The 17,002-nt window shown below is 43.3% G+C and overlaps 1 protein-coding gene and 1 pseudogene across 2 annotated transcripts; one reads left to right on the forward strand and one right to left on the reverse strand.

The window, feature by feature from the left end:
* Positions 1-440: 440 nt before the first annotated feature.
* Positions 441-4,007, forward strand: LOC136542772 (lipase-like; annotated as a pseudogene).
* Positions 4,008-4,778: 771 nt separating this feature from the next.
* LOC136542773 (probable serine/threonine-protein kinase PBL7) lies at positions 4,779-10,164 on the reverse strand. 2 transcript variants are annotated; one of them, XM_066535369.1, is made up of 5 exons: positions 9,852-10,164; positions 7,141-7,334; positions 6,795-6,984; positions 6,126-6,505; positions 4,779-6,020 (listed from the first exon to the last, which is right to left on the reverse strand). In XM_066535369.1, exons 1-5 carry the CDS (start codon positions 9,946-9,948, stop codon positions 5,505-5,507), a joined length of 1,377 nt encoding a protein of 458 aa, XP_066391466.1. In that variant the 5' UTR covers positions 9,949-10,164; the 3' UTR covers positions 4,779-5,504. The 2 variants fall into 2 exon arrangements, with proteins under 2 accessions (XP_066391466.1, XP_066391465.1); XM_066535368.1 differs by having other exon boundaries at positions 6,126-6,514.
* Positions 10,165-17,002: the final 6,838 nt, after the last annotated feature.

The raw sequence follows: 17,002 nt of genomic DNA on the forward strand, positions 1-17,002 counted from the left end.
ATGCAGATGCCAACGCGCTTGTAGCGCAGTGGTGAGCACTCCCGTCGTGGAGGTCACCCACCCGCGTTCGAATCCCAGTTGTGGATCGGCCGGGCGTGGCACCGGGGTTTTTTCTCCCCATATTTGTTTGGTGCAGGTCCTGAACACTCACGTGGCGCTATAATGGGACTACGACGTGCCCGTCGTTTACGAGACTCGTGTGGCTTCGGTGATCTCCAGAAGGACGTTTAAGGTATATAGGTTGTGGTTTTTAGAGGTATGCGTATATGATGATACGAGTGTGTTACGTAGAGTACAGATATAACTTAAAGTCCAGGCTAAAAAAACAGATGCAGATGCCGCCATGCCGGTGCAACAGTGCAACAGTGCAAGAGCAACTCAGATAGATGCTGGTCACCACGGCGAGATTCCTCTGGATGATGCCACCAATCCTCATTAACTAATCCAACAAATCCTCGAGAAAAGGACGTCCTTTTCTGTGAAGGGTAGGAGGAGCAAGAGCAAATTCTCTCATCAGTGCCCACTGCCCAGCGCCCCCGGCGGCCTGGCCTACCGCCTTCAAGTTCTTGGCACAACCAACCCGGCCGGAGGAGAGGGAGGGGAGGAGCCGGCCAGCCGGGCATATTCTCTTTTGAGTTCCCCCTCCGGTGCTCCCTCCAGCGGTCCAGCCGCAGCGCCCTGAAAGCGACCGCCAACCGCAGGCGAGGGAGGCGCCCACTCTTCTTCTTCTTCTTCTTCCTTGCCGAGCACCCGCCGTACGTCTCTTGCACCTTCTTCCAGTTTCTCCCATTTCGGTTTGTCCAGCCCCTCGACGTCCCCGGAAGGTCAAATCCTTCGCCCCTAAGCTTTTTATTCTGATCGTGCGTTTGGTTCTGGAATCGCTGCCTGCTGCTGCACATTCTCCTCGCATTGATTCTGAGGAGGCTCCGTGCCGTGGAATTGCTCTGCTCGCTTTCTTTCAAAAAAGAAAAAGAAAGAATTGCTCTGCTCGCTTTCGGTTTGTGTGATTGATGTTCCTCTGGTGCTTCAGCCGATCGAGATTCAGCTTGGATGCGTCTGCAGGTTCAGGTTCATGGAGAGATGGAACCTGGGCGCCAGCGTGGTGGCTCTCCTACTATTGCTGTCTGCTGCTTCTCATGGAAGAGGTAGTTCCGTGTGATTCTCTTATGCTTGTTGGGTTGCTGTTGTATATAAATTGGCATCAAAATGATTTCGACAGCAAGCTAGCTTTAATAGTCCGTAACAAACAAGATAATTATCTTATTTTCATCGATTGTGCTATGAGTGGAATAAGCATGTCATTGCATTTGCAAACATCTCAAATGCTGTAGTTTTACATAGGGCCATTGACAAAAGGGACACCTACCAACTATCTGATGGAATTGCCAGGTAGTGGTTGTCCGTTAGGGGGCCATCAGCCATGCCAGCAGCTGGGCTAATTTAACGCGCTAATTGACTGTCATAATTGGGGCATATAGTACAAACATGAAACATCTAGCAAAAGCTCTAGCACTGTGGAGAAGGGAGGGACAGGTGATTAGGTGTGTATCAGTGGCTGCCATCTGTTAGTTCCTGCTACAGGACCGTGTTGTTCATATAGTGGAGTCCTGATTGCTGCAAAGGAAGCCATTATTGGTGGCCCTACAAAACAAAAAGAAGTTAGGAAATTGCTAAAGTAGATGGTTGATGAACTGTTACTGCATAGAATCGTTACAGATTGTTTAAGTTGACATTGCACTCAGGAATCTAGTAGCTGGTTGCATTCTTATATCCAGTCTGTCATTTTTTTAATTTCCTTTATCACAGAGTTGCCTGTCAAGCATAGTGATCACAGTTTTATCTACAATCATACTCTCGCAAAGACTCTTGTGGAATATGCATCAGCGGTAAGTTACGACTTTCCCTAGTTTTTTTGGCAGACTTTGTTTTCCACTGATTATTCACAATTTCCAAGTCCTTCCACCTTTTGTGTCAAAGGTTAATCTCATGATTCTCTGTTGTCTCTAGGTGTATATGATAGATTTAACTGCGCTGTTTACGTGGACATGCTCAAGATGCAATGACTTGACTCAAGTAAGAGGCTGTCAAGTTTGTTCTCTTCTTCTTACTGAAATACTTTAAAACATAAAAGTTGTTTTTAAAAATGGCTATGGGACAGGATAAGCTGGCTTCTCTCTAATTGTTGATGTGGAGAACTGCTTGCAGGTACCTGTGCCTCCACATTTTGAATTAAGTTCTTATAACTTTTCTGTGAAATTGTATGTCTCTGTGCTATCAAACCCATCAAGCTTTTCAAGACATACCCTTCCCTTTACCTACCGTTCTTTGGATGAATAATGTAACAGGCATTTGTTGGTGTAGCTCATAATCTGAATTCAATAATTGTTGCAATCAGGGGAACTCAAGAGAATAGGTACTGAGCTATTTGCTATTGCTTCCACTGTTCTCTGTTTAAACAAAGTTTGCTTTGCGTTTACTGTTTCCAATTCAATTGTGATTTATGCTTAGATTTGATTAACCAGTGTACAGAATTGGATAAAAAGACTTGATATGGAAGCAGCTTGATCTAAGTTATCCAAACATGCCAAATGCGAAGGTTAATGCCAATGAAGTTTCTATTGTATTCTCTTCTAAAAGAAAAAGAAACTGAAAGTGTGATTCATTTGCTTGTATTCCTCTGGTTAAAGGTGCACAGTGGATTTTTCTCCTTATATAACAATACAATTTTGCGTCTAGCTATCACAAGTGCTGTGAACAAGGCAAGAAAATCATATGGAGATATCAATGTCATAGTGACAGGCCACTCGATGGGAGGAGCTATGGCTTCTTTTTGCGTGCTCGATCTTGCTCTAAGTATCCCAAGGCCCAAGGGGCTTCAGAGATACTTACTGTGCTGTCTTAGATACTTTTGAACTTGTAATCCTGGAACCAAGTTTAAACAGAACATTTCTCCATAGATGAAGCTTGGAAGTGACAGTGTGCAACTCATGACTTTCGGGCAGCCTCATGTTGGCAATGCTGCATTCACCTCATGCTTTGCCAAATATGTACCCAACACAATTCGAGTGACACACGGACATGATATTGTGCCACATTTGCCACCGTATTTCTCCTTTCTTCCCAAGCTGACATACCACCACTTCCCCAGAGAGGTATACTATACCTTGCACTGCTGCACATGAAATTTACAAAGCTACTTTCTTTTAATGCCAAAAAACAAAGCTACTTTCTTTTTTGCATTTTTTCATCCTGTAAAATGTATGAATGGCATGTTGTGAAATTTCAGGTATGGGTCCAGGATTCTGATGGCAACATAACTGAAAAGATTTGTGACGACAGCGGTGAAGATCCAGATTGTTGCAGGTTTGTCTGCTGATAGCATCATGGGAAGTGGGAGATCTAGGTTGGTTTCTCGTCAGCTTTTGTTCTAACATTTGCCTCCATGATACTAGGTGCCTCTCCATGTTCAGCTTGAGGATTCAGGACCATTTCACTTACCTAGGAGTCGATATGGAAGCGGACGATTGGAGCACCTGTAGAATCATCACAGCTCAAAGCGTTCGGCAATTCCGACAGGAACTAGCAGCCAGCAACATCATCATGACAGAGCACGATATCTATGTCTCCATTGTCGAACCTAGTGTACAAACAGATTGGAGCAGTTCTAGATAGCCGGAGCATTCCTTTTGTCCAGATTCAGAGAAGCAGCAGCCTCTTATTAGTGTAATGGAAATTGTTCGGTGAAGAAGGCGAGCCTTGTTTTCTCTATTATAGTCCAGCCAGATTGGGATGTTTTTTTAGATAAAGGAAATAAATCCAGCTTCATCTCTTGTAACAAAGAGAATCAGACCATGATGTAAACATGTGGACTGTAGGTGTACATAAGAAAGAACGGAAGATCATAGGCACGGTTTATGTTGTTGGATGATAGGGATTGCTTCTGTAAATATATATACACGATGTATGTAAACTTGCAATGCAATAACATAGAATGAGCACATTCTATACTTGGTATCTACAGAATGAGTATATATTTGCAGCAACATAAGCACCAAGCTAACGGAAAGATATCAATCAACCGACTGAGGCGTATCTATATATGCACGATGTAAACTTGCAATGAGCACATTCTATACTTGGTATCTACAGAATGAGTATATATGTACAGGTAGATATCCAGACGGACCTGATCAAGAACTTGACAAGAAGGCGTGGCAGTGGTACGACGAGGCCAACGCGCTCTGCGATGCGCATGAGGTGGCCATAGTTGATTTGATTCGATCGTTGCACTGCCGTTGTGGGAGCAAATCCATCGTATCTTATGGCGACATTGTGCAGTCCAGATAAAAGGACTGCCCCTGGTACTACCAATTAGGCACTTAACATCTCTATTAGTGATACCCGTTTGAATACTTTGGATTCTGAGAATCCGGATAGAAAAAAATCCATAATCCCACTATCTTATCCAAACGGTTCAGATTTTATAGGGATTTTGTCTCACAGATTTTTAGAATCTCAAAATCCAATAAACCTGTTGTGATTTTAGATAGATAGCTTGATTGGTTTCGAACTGCTCACAGCCTGTGCTGTAAGATGGCAGATATTTCTTGCTGTAAGATGGCAGATATTTCTGCTTGATATGTGAGCAGCCAGTTCAGATAGAAGAAATTCTCAGGGGGGGTTTCCCCCTCGCTTCTTCCTTGTGCCATTCCAATTCACTCCAGTTAAGTTTTAAAAAAATCACTGCAATTAATTAAAACCAAAGAGAAGCGGCATCCTACCACAAGGATCAGTGTTCTTTCCCATCTGTACAATAATAGTATATGATGAGTCAATGTTACAATACCAAGCGAACAAAAATCGAACAACCTTTTTTTTCCTGTACAGACTAAAGAGCTACGCCTGACATGTCTGCAAATCACCCCATTACATCATACCGATGAAGGAAAAAAAAAATCTATGGACAGCTCTACTTACAAACAACCCATTTACATGTACAGGCACACAGTCCGGGATGCAACTGTCAGCACATTGTCACACAAATCGTGCTTCCTCCAAGAACAAACAAGAAAACTCACCGGCACCAAAAAAAAAAAAAAACAAGAAAACTCGCCCATATTCCTGAATGACGCATACTGACATTCAGAATGTAGCCGATTCTCATCAAAATGCACACTCTAAGAGTCTAAGGTCCGAATCTCAGCGACAGAATAGTTCTTCCTTTCATCAGCCTGCATCTTCGTGTAAAACCTGGAAGATTTGTAAAACTGTTCCATGGAGGCAATTAAAACCCAACCGTGGAGCATGAGGCTATCCGGGTCTGCAAAACCAAGCCTGTTGCAGTAGTATTACTCAACTCTCGACAATTGTCCCTTTCCAAAAAGACTCACGCCAAAGCGATGAAGTTTCCTGGGAAAACTGATAGCAAACATGGAAATAATGGTCTAATCCATCCATAGAATGTGCTATCAAAGCTGCCCACAGTATTTGCCCGGCTCTGCATTCTAGTTCTCACGGGCACCAACCTTAACAGTGGACTTCTGAATGTTATCACCTTCACTGAAAGCTTTGCCGTTAGGAACGGCCAGAAGTTGCGGGACATCCAGGCCATCGTTCCTTCCAGAGCTACTGCTGCTGCCAGAACCTTCAGTACCATCCTTCTCGAATTTCCCTCCTCTGACAGTCTCCTTCCTCAAGTCTGGGAAGTTCAACATAAGCGACTCAGCAGCATGTTGAGCATCAGGAACACTGGTGGTTCGTCTGTGTGTTTTTGCCCTTGGGGTAGATGGGCAGGTCCTAGAATCCTTTGTCGAAGGCACATTTGGATCATAAGGATGCGCAGCTAGATAAGATAGTGCAGTGACAACATCTCCTATCAGTGGCCGAGATGCTGCTTGCTCCTGCAAACACATAGCTGCAATAGCTAAAGCCTGGTACAAACCCCTTTTGGGGTACCGACCTTGCAGTGATGGATCAGCAAGTTGGCAGAACTTCCTTCGGTCTCTGAAAAGTGGACGAGCCTGCAAATTTTGTAGACATCAGACACTTGGGACATGTGAAGAAATAACAGATCATTCCCCTCCCTAAACCAAATGAATGGAATAACTTGGTGCAGGTAAACCTACCCATGCAACAAGATTTTGCTCCCCTGAAGGCTGGGTGTGATCGATTGCTTTGCGGCCTGTAATAAGTTCAAGGAACACAACACCAAAGCTGTAAACATCAGACTTTAATGTCAACTGTCCTGTCATGGCATATTCAGGAGCGCAATATCCATATGTTCCCATAACTCGTGTTGATACATGAGTTTTGTCACCAACTGGACCAAGTTTTGCGAGCCCAAAATCAGACAGCTTAGGGTAGTAGTCTTCACCCAGAAGAATATTTGATGATTTGAAATCTCTGTATATGACAGGTGGATTTGCCTTATCATGAAGATACTCCAGACCCTTCGCTGCACCAGCAGCAATCTTCATCCTTGTATTCCAGTCAAGAGGTTCCTTATCTGGTGGGCCTACCAAGAAATTGATGTCATGAGTTACAAAAGAAGAAATATGGATGGCAGTATCTAAGATATTGCTATGGATGGTGTTAGCAGCAAGGATGTCGTCAGCAGCAACAAAACATTGATGGTAGAGAATACTGTAGCTAGGATCTTTCACGTTTGAATTTAGCAACTTACAAATCATTTAAAAAAAATAACTGAAGTCAAGAGAAATATTAGCATTTTGGATCCTAGGGAAATCTTCAATTCATGATCTATTTAGTAATTGCTATAATATAGTGCAACTTACCAAACAGATGATTTTCTAGTGATCCCAACAACATATATTCGTAAACTAGGAGGCGCTGGTCACCATCTGCGCAATAGCCAATTAATCTGACCAGATTAGGATGGTGCAAGAGGCTTAGCATGAGAACCTCCACAAGAAATTCACGATTTCCTTGAAAACCGTTTCTATCAAGTTGCTTCACAGCAATGACCTGGGCAAGATTGAAGATGAAAAATGAAGGTGTCAGGCAGACAACCGATTAGAACAGTCAGGGGACTTCTCCCTTTCTTCTTGAAAAAATAATGAGAGTTATAACCAAATTTGCAGTGTACAGAAATTAAAACACAATTAGCAAATGCTACCAAACCTGTCCATTTTCCATGCGTCCTTTATACACACGACCAAAGCCACCTTCTCCCAATAGGCAATCTTTCCTGAAATTCTTGGTAGCGATAGCCAACTCCCGGAAAGTGAAAATCTGTGCCGGGCCATGTGCAGTGTTTCCTCCTCTGCGAACAGAATCTTCCTTCCTGGAGCCCGAAGCACGTGAATTTGATCGAACTGATTCATTGGAAAGATAAAAGTTAGCGTATAAATCCTCACTAATGATGCTTATGCTTTCATCAATATAGATAAATCATACAGCTCAGACATACAGAAAAATAGGGACAAAGAAATGGATCATGATGCTAATTGCGAGATTCCTAGACCTATCACAGCATTCAACAATCTGTTATTGGTTACTCCACTGTTGCATCCACGCATTCTGTGTGGTATTAACACACTGTATAGTGAAGTTGGTGGAGAAGGCATGGTACTACTACAGGGTTGCACCCACACATTCAGTGTGGTATTAATAACACTCCTAACATATTCCAATTATCCTACCTAGCTTTAAATTGCTAAATACTTCAACCAGACAAGAAATTATTGTAAATAAAGATATGTATGGTTAGAGATAATTGGAGATTTGGAGATGGAAACAAACTCTAGAATTCTTTCCAACAGAAATGTCAGGCAGCTCACATCAACATAAGTCTGTTGCCTTATGCCTTGATTTGGAATATGAGTAGCCATGTGTATGATAAAAACTTGAAAGCTAATAATATAATCACTTATAGGAATTTGACTAGCATCTTCATTACTTCTGCATTTCAATGCGACTGAGAAAAATTAACCCAAGTGGACCATCATGTGCTCTTGGCATTAAAAACTTCCATCAATTTTTCTGACAGTTATTTAATGTAACGCCTTGTTTAGTTCCACCCCAAATTCCCAAAAAGTGCTACAGTACCTATCACATCGAATGTTTGCGGCCCGTGCATGGAGCATTAAATGTAGACGAAAAACAAAACTAATTGCACAGTTTGGTGGGAAATTGCGAGACGAACGTTTTGAGCCTAATTAGTCCATGATTGAACACTAATTGCCAAATAAAAACGAAAGTACTACAGTAGCCCCAAATTCCAACTTCCTGAAGCTAAACACGCGCTAAGAGATATCTCGGTCTGCAGATGGGTAACAAAATGCAGCAGCCACACAACAAACAAATGAACAATAGCTTGCCTTGAAATCAAGGATAAGACTTGCAAGTCCAACAAGTAAGAACTAAACTTTGATACGTGTGTGGAACTCGTCACTAGAGCTGGACAAAATACTCGCGGCTCGTCAACTCGCTTGACTCGTGGCCAGATCAGCTCGGCTCGGCTCGGCTCGTTTTAACTTTTTCACGAGTTAAGCTGGAAGTCTAGCTCGCTATTTTAACGAGCCAGCTCGAGCTAGCTCGCGAGCTGCTCATGAGCTGAAACGAGCTGAGGCCTATCAGCCCACGAGCATGAATCCAGAAGATGATGATGCTGACCTAGAAGTGTACACCTATTCTATTGGTATGTAATCCTTATTTTCAGCTGTTTCATATAAATTTTGATTTTATAATTGTTGTGGTACTTAAATGTTGATTTTATGGATTGTTTTCCAGAGAGATGGTGATGCTGACATTGAATCTGTGGACTTTCCTAAGTTTGTGGTGGCAAGCAACTAGTTAGTATGTTGAACTGCATGATCATGGATGGACCAGCTATGTTGCATGGTTGATACTTTTGATGAACCTGATATGTATTAATCATGTATGGTTGCATAATGGTGGACATCACCTTCTGGAATTAATGTAGCATAAACATTATAAGCATGTGTGTCATTTTTTTTTTGTAGTAGCTCGCGAGCTAAACGAGGCAGTTCAAGCTCGGCAACGAGCCAAGCCGAGCTGCCCCTCTAGCTCGTAATATTAACAAGCCGAGCCGACCTAACGAGCCGAGCCGAGCTGGCTCGATATCCAGCCCTACTCGTCACTCGCTCCCCCAGCCACACAGAGAGTGAACCGGACTTGAAGCAAGCTCAAAGCAAGAAAATTGACACAGCCATATTCAGCCAGACAACACGTGTACAGAACACATGGATCATTGGTGTTTGGTTTCCTCGAGACAGAATTCCTTAAACGAAACTATTGTAACTGCAGGCTTCGCCACGGAAATTTCCTTCCCTTCCACTCCACCTCATGAGAAAAAGTCAAAAGTCAAATTTATAAGAAGTGGTGCTTTTACGTCCCCTTCATCACTATCTGAGCAAACAATGGAAGTAACATAGTAACATTCGCATCTGTAAAGCCATGAATTACTTATAACGATCAATTAACAATCGTACTAATATTCTGCTAGCAAAATTGTCCATAAAATAAAATAAGCAATACACAACTAATGCAGTGAATCCTTGCTGCTAAGATCGATAAATCAAAACCGCGAGAAGCAACTATTACACTCAATTCCTTGTTTACTTCGTTGATCAACAGCTCCAGTTGCGTATTACTAGTAAGCAGCTACACCTCTGCTGTAAACAAAAAGCAAAAATCCAGCCTTTATCCCTCCCATAAAAAAAAATCCATCCTTCGTCGCACACAACTACATGCCTAGAGCAGCGAATCAGTCACCGCGAGTTGCAAACATCTGTAGTTGACCGAACAGAGCAAGAAGCGGGATCACAACCAACATCGGGCAAGCGCGCAGCACAAAACACGGGTTTTACCTGGTGCCTCCTTCGCCGCAGTCCGGGGGGTCGGCGAGAGCGCCGCCAAGCTCTTGGCCTCCTTCCCCGACGAACCGGAGCACGGTAAGCAGCTCATGTCCACGTTCCTGAACACAGACACACAGTTCCTGCGAATGCCAGCCAATCCGCCAAGAAATCAAGATCAAGACTCGTCCTTTCCCCTCCACCGGCCGATCTCTCCCGTGAAACCAGCTGAATTTGGGGAGAATTCCGGCCGCCCCGCCGGAGAGAGAGAGAAAGGGGGAGGGGAAGTCAATACTGGGGATGCGTAATAAACAAAAGCGGGACTTTGGGCTGGTGGCGGAGGTCCAAACTATTGGTTGGCAAATTTGGGTGTTTTATAATGCGGTTGAAATCTTCCTTGGGGAAAGGATTTAGGTATTTCGTAACCCCAGTTGAGTTGAGGTGGTTGCGTTGTCAATCAAATGTGTTGGGCTCGAGAAAACAACTGTAATTAGTACAAAGATATATATCTGCCTTTTTTCTTTCCTAATAACAGAACCTCACTTTTCTATTTTGCCTCTTTATAGATATTTTGTATTACTCCGCTCCAAATTATAGTTCGTTTGCTTTTTTTTTACCCTAAGTTTGACCATTTGTCTTAGTCAAAAAAAATTATGCCAACATAGCCAAATTTAAGTCATTCTTGAAGAACTTTTGTTAATAAAGCAAGCCGCAACAAAAGAAGTGATATTTTGCACAAATTTTTGAATAAGACGAGTGATCAAACTTGAGATCAAAAAAGTCAAACGAACTATAATTTGGAACGGATTTAGTACTACTGTATATGTTTATTGAGCAAATAGTTTAAGGATTTGTTTGGTTAATCCCCAATCTAAAGAGGTTGAGAAGATGATTTTACAGGAGAAATTTAGTAATTTTATTCTAAAAAGGAGATGACATTAGTAACCATATGCATGTTGCTCTGAATAATATAAAGTTCATATCGTCTTTGGATTGGGTTGTGTTCTCTTCCTTTCCTTTTTTTTTTACAAAATATCAACCTAAATTAAAGTAAACGAGGCTGACATGAACAAGATTATGCTCAAACACTATTTCCTCTGGATCATTTATGTGGTACGACCGCAGAGTTGGTTTTCGATCAATTGAAAATGTCGATATCACATTGTCACTCTTTCTTTTCTGTTTATAACTGTGATAGGCATGTGTGATTTAGGACACATGCAAAAGGTCAAACTAACGTGTTCGTATATGGTTGTTTGATTAAGTTTGGTATATAGTGTTCTATATATATCGATGGGCTATGCGTACATGCAGATGCTACGTATGTATTCTCTGTTATATAATAGGGGAGCACTATTATTGGAAATTAAATAATGGGAACACAGGTGGCCACTATATCGACTCTATTAAGAACTTTAAGATCCTAGTTTAAAAAAAAAGAACTTAAGATCCTTGGGTCAATCTGGTTTTGTATATTACGTGCTCGCATTAGTTATTTTAGCTTTTCTGAGTATTTGTGATGTATTTAGAAACACGCTATGTCTACCTATATATATTTTTTGGATTTGCTGCTCGGTTAACTTTTCTATTTTAAACCAAGATCGTATAAAACGATGTGGGATTTCTTGATTTTTACACTATCGGAACCATAAAGCGAGAAGTCGGTTTGCAAGGAGCTTACGGGCCTTCTTTCTTATCCCACGCTTTCTCTTTCTCACCGCACTTCATTTTCCATGAGGATGTGCCTTCCTCCTCGCCATTCGTGCCTCCCAGAAGCTTCGCCCATCACTTCTCCTCCGCCTCTGGCCATCGCCCTCCCTTCTGCCTGACCTCCCCCGCGCTGTCGCTCTCGAGCTCTCTTCCATATATGGCCCAGTTCGCTTGTGTTAAAAATAGCTTGTTCAGCTTTTTTTTTCAACCGGAACAGTGTTTTTCTCTCACAACAATTCAGCCGGAACAGTGTTTTTCAGCCAATTTCAGTCAAGTTTCAGACCAGCGAACGGGGCCTATGTCGTCGCCCTCTCATCCGCCTCTGCCTCCCGATGGAGTGGCACCTTCTAGCCATATGTTGCCTCCTCGTCAGGTCCACCAAGGAGCATCACCTGTTAATTCCGGTGGATGAGCTCTTGTAACCCCACTCCAGACGCTCCCTCTTCCCGGGTAAAAACTATTGTATATCGTATAAAAACTAAAAAAGTGAAAATGACTTTAAATTTGGAACCAAGTGAAGTGCGTAACTAGCTAGCTAGATCATCAGTGTAAAGTAGGTCATGCTTGGAACTCTTACCAGGTTCGCCTTGCCTCGCCAAAATAGCCTCGCTTTGCGCTCGGTTTGATGGTTTAGATCCTGGATTCGATTACGACAAGGTTGCTCCTAGTGCCGAGGACTTCATATTATACTTAGGTTGTCAAGAACATATTAATTCAAATAAGCTAACATTGATGGGATTCTAGGCATAGCGCTATACTCTTGGAAGAGATGAGCGCGAGCAAATAAACATTGCCCGCACAGGAGAGCTAATTTGCCTCGCCCACACGAGCAAGGATTTCCTTGTCGACGACTAGTCTTGCTTGGCGATGTGAAACATTATCTAGCAAAAACAACTAAGCACGCCCGTAGCCGGCCGTGTGAAATTTTCGTATTTTGGTCTCTTTTGAAAACAATTTTTAGAAAAATACCAACGCCAAAACATTTTCTGAAAATAGACCATTTTTAGGCGTCTTAGCACATGACGCCGAGATATGAGGCCCGGCGTCGTGTCACTCGACGCCGAGGTACTGCCACGTCACGGAAGACCGGGGTCGTCGTCGACACGTTGGCGCGTGGGTCCGAGACGTCGGCGTCGTGTCAGCCGTCGCCAAGTACCCAACCTCGGCGCAGTCGGACTGAGCGCCGAGCTCTGGCCCCATCCGGAGCGCGGCCCAGGCGGCCCAACAAAGCACGGTGGCCCAGCAGCTCAGCGTTGGGTCACTTAACGCCGAGCCTCCAGACCTCGGCGTGACCCGACTCAACGCCGAGGTCTGGACCCTTTAAGCCGAGGCCCCCTTCTTCTTCTTCTTCCCTCCCCTCCTCCATTCCCCCACGGCTCCCAAATCCCCCACGGCCCCCACGAAACTCTAACCTCTAAAATCGACCCCCGGTGCCCGGATCTTGTCTCCCGAAGCTTCCTCGAGGTAATGGTCCCTCCCCTCCTCCATTCTATCCGCGTAGATATGCTTACATTGTCCCTAATCATGTGGAATCATGGTTGTTTGGTGATTTAGTATATTTGTGTTTGCATTTGCAAAATGTATGGCTAAGGATGATTGAGTGCATTGTTGTTTAACTGTTTTATGTGATGAACATGTTAGGTTAGTTTGGTTTCTAGTTATTTTGGTCATTAGGGTTATTTGTTTATTGTAGGTGTCATTAGGATTAGTTATTTGTTGGTCATTAGGGTTACTATGTATTTTATTTATTTGTTGGTCATTACATTTCAATTTGTTATGATCAAGGCGTTTTGCCAAGGTACTCCTCTTTCCCCTCTTTCAATTCATTTATTTAGATTCGTTTGTTTTTGAACTTGGCATTATAGGTTTGGTTCATGTTCATGTCATTCGTGCAATGTATGGTGGTTTAAATGATTGAATGACCCAAATGTATGGTTGTTGGTGTTGTTGTTGTTGTATATGTTATGGTTTATAATCATTGAGTTAAATTTTGTGTTTGTTGGGATTCAAATTTGTTTAGGGTTTGTAATGAAAAGCTTATTTGGGAGGTATGGTGATGTAGTGTTAGTACCTTTACATTCGTTGCAAGGTACTTTGGATTGATTTTTTTTCTACGTAATGTTAGGATGCCAAGGCGTGGTAAAGCTCGTATTCCAAGGTAATCCCAATGTTTATTCATTATCTGTGCAACAAATAGAAAACCCTAGGTTTAGGTTTGGTTCTCCGTTAATATGACTAAATTCTTTCAATTGTAGCTATGGTCGCCAGAGGGCAAATCCCTACGACCTAAAGCCTCTCCCTGAAGGTGTTCCTCGACCAATGTGCTTTTGTGGTGATCCTTGCAAGGTAGACATCTCTGAAGATAAGGAAACATATAGACAGAGGTACTGGATGTGTCCTAATTATACATGGGAACCTACAAAGTAACAACGCCGTGCATCGTTTGTGAGGAATTTTTATTGTGTTAATTAATTTTCTTGTGATATTAAGTATTGCTTATTTATTTGTTTTGTAACAATTTGTTTTTCTTGCAGACCGTTCCACCACTGTGTGACTTTGAGTAGTGGATTGACACTGAGATCAAGGAGTCGGACAAGCAGCGTCTAGAAGGCCTGAAGGAGTGGGATGCGGAGGTTAAGGAGAGGTTTGAGCAGAGACGCAGACTGGAGGCTATAGAAAAGGAGCATAAGGAAGAGGAGGAAAGGAGGCGTATTGCTGCGTACAGGACGGAGAGGGAGAAGAAGCTTGAGCGTGTGCGCCGAGCGAAGGCAGCGATGGAGGAGAATCCCGATGCCGAGAGGAAGGGAAAGTGGCCTCGTTGCACTCAGTAGGTATTTGGTTCATTCACGAGCGATGTCGTGTAGCCCTGGACTTTTTTTACTATGTTGTAATGCACTCTGCTTTTATTTCAGATGAACTTATTCCCTGGACTTTTTTTATTATGTTGTAATTCACTATAATTTTATTTCAGATGGTCTTATGCCTTGTACTTCGTTAACTATCCTAAGACTATAGTGGTACTGTTTGTATCACTGAAAAGACTACTTGTGTTGTTGCAGTCACTGAAAGGGCTATAGGTACTGTTGCAGTCACTGAAAGGGCTACAAGTCTATTTGAAAACTCACTGAAAAGCCTAGATTCGTTTACTGTTGTATCCGTATATGCAATGAATTAATATCAGAGTGATGTACTGCATTTAGATGAAGTGACAAAACATAGGTGTAGCCTTTTCAGATGAAATGACCAGTCATGGTTGTAGGCTTTTTAGATGAAGCATCTAGCCTTTGCAGATTCAATAAATGAGTACGCACACATGTTTTTTGTCAAGTAGCATTCATGGTGAACCTGCCTTCATCTCTATATATAGTGCTCCATGTCTTGCTCCACATCCACACAACTTGTTTTCTGGTTTAGTTTTAGCAAATGTCGAGCGGAGGTTCCTCGAGTGGAAAGGGTTTCGGTGGAGGGAGAGGAAAGGGGGTGAGGAAGGGACCTCCGATTGTGTGGGAGGGTTCTCTGGGTCTTGATTCTTTTGAAGAACCAATAGAGGAATTTCCTTTGGAGAGGAAGAGTGACTTCACCCGTGAGAGACCTCTTAGATCATACGAGAAGCGCATTGAAGATTGGCCAAAATGCCGCCACAATTTGGATTGCGTTGTGCAGATGTACAACGAGTCAACGACTATGACGGTGGAGGCCGTCGTTTCTTCAGATGCCCGCGAGGATTTGTATTGCCTTTGAACTCTCTCCTTTTTTAGATTTGCATTTGGTTTCTACTAGTACTTATTGGTAGATGGGTTTTCAGGATTCAAGCTGTCCAGATAACTGTGGCTTCACTAGATGGGTCGACCCTCCTCCTATCTATCCCTATCAATAGTACATCACATATCTATAGGGACGCATCTTTGACCTAGAGTATGGCCCTGGAAGTGGTAACAGGGACAAGTCGGACGACGACAACAGCAATGATGCAGAGAAGGCACTATGCAATAATCCGTACTACGAGTGCCCGTACCATAAGAAGGACGGACCTCCTTCTCCACCGCCACCGCCACCACCACCGCCTCTATCAACTGGAGGATACTATGGGGAAGGCGCAACTCAGTTCAATATGTGGGAGCATTATTAGGACCAACATTTGTTAGTTAATCCGAATGTGGAATGCTTATATGAGTTGTTCTTTTCAATCTCGTAAGGCATGCTAGGTTTAGTTTGCAACATGCCCTTGTTAGTTTTTATGTGAGTGTGTACCCTTTGCAATGTCTGTATCACTTGTTTCTTTCAATCCCCTAAGGCATGCTAGGTTTAGTTTGCGACATGCCATTTGTTACTTTTGATGTGACTGTAATCGTTGTGCCTCCGCTATTTCATAAATTGCAGTTTACCTACCTCTAAGTTTCATGTACTATGGTTGATTGCCAAACTGAAAAAAAGATTTGAGTCTCTCTAAAAATAGGGGATTAAAATCGAACCAACAATCGGTTTTTCCTACAGGAACAAACATACAAACATAAATATAACTTGTCTACTCTTATTAGTATAACTCGTGTTAGTCGAAGAGGTTGAGAAAGATTTTTCATTTGAATCATGCAAATAGGATCGCAACATATACCAAATGGTTTGGGTTTTGTTGGGCTGAGGCTCGGCGTTGAGTCGGCCCACGCCGACCCTAGGGTTTGGCTCGACCGTGTGTGAGGTGTGCTGAGGCTCGGCGTTGAGTCGTCCCACGCTGACCCTAGGGTTTGGCTCGGCCGTTTGCGAGTTGGGCTAAGGCTCGGCGTCGAGTCGGCCCACGCCAACCCTAGGGTTTGGCAACGGCCGTGGCCCGGTTTGGGCCGAACCTCGGCGCTTAGTCGTAACACGCCGAGGTTCAAGGCTCGGTGTCAATTTACCCCACGCCGAGCTTGGGCACCTTGGCGCTTCGATGCAAGGGTTTCCAGTATGTACCAGGGGTTGGCGTGAAACGACTAAACGCCGAGGTTGGGCACCTCGGCGCTTCGGTGAATTGTTTTCCAGTATGTACCGGGGGTCGGCGTCAAATGACTAAACGCCGAGCCCCTGGGTTCACCAAAATATACCTCTTCTTTGATTTGCTTCACTATTTCCCACTACTCTAATCAGTCGACGATGACCTTGTGCCAACAACAGACCTGAGCTCGCTAGCTCCCCGACTCTCCTAAGCCGCTTCATCCCCTTTGTGTGCTTGCCATGTCACCGTGGATCCAACAAAGGTTGATCGTAACATGGAGGATGGGGATGATGACACCCCTTCTTCCTTGTGAGTTGCGACGGTGGCCCTTAATAGCTGGAAACATGAAACATGGCGACGTTCCACACATTCACATAACACATGACCACACCGACAGACACATTCATTCAACATCCGTACATACATAAGGTCCAACACATTAAGCATCCAACATAGTCCAACACATTCAACATCCAACATAGTCCAT

This window comes from Miscanthus floridulus, chromosome 3, assembly GCF_019320115.1.
Source record: "Miscanthus floridulus cultivar M001 chromosome 3, ASM1932011v1, whole genome shotgun sequence".
NCBI lineage: Eukaryota > Viridiplantae > Streptophyta > Magnoliopsida > Poales > Poaceae > Miscanthus > Miscanthus floridulus.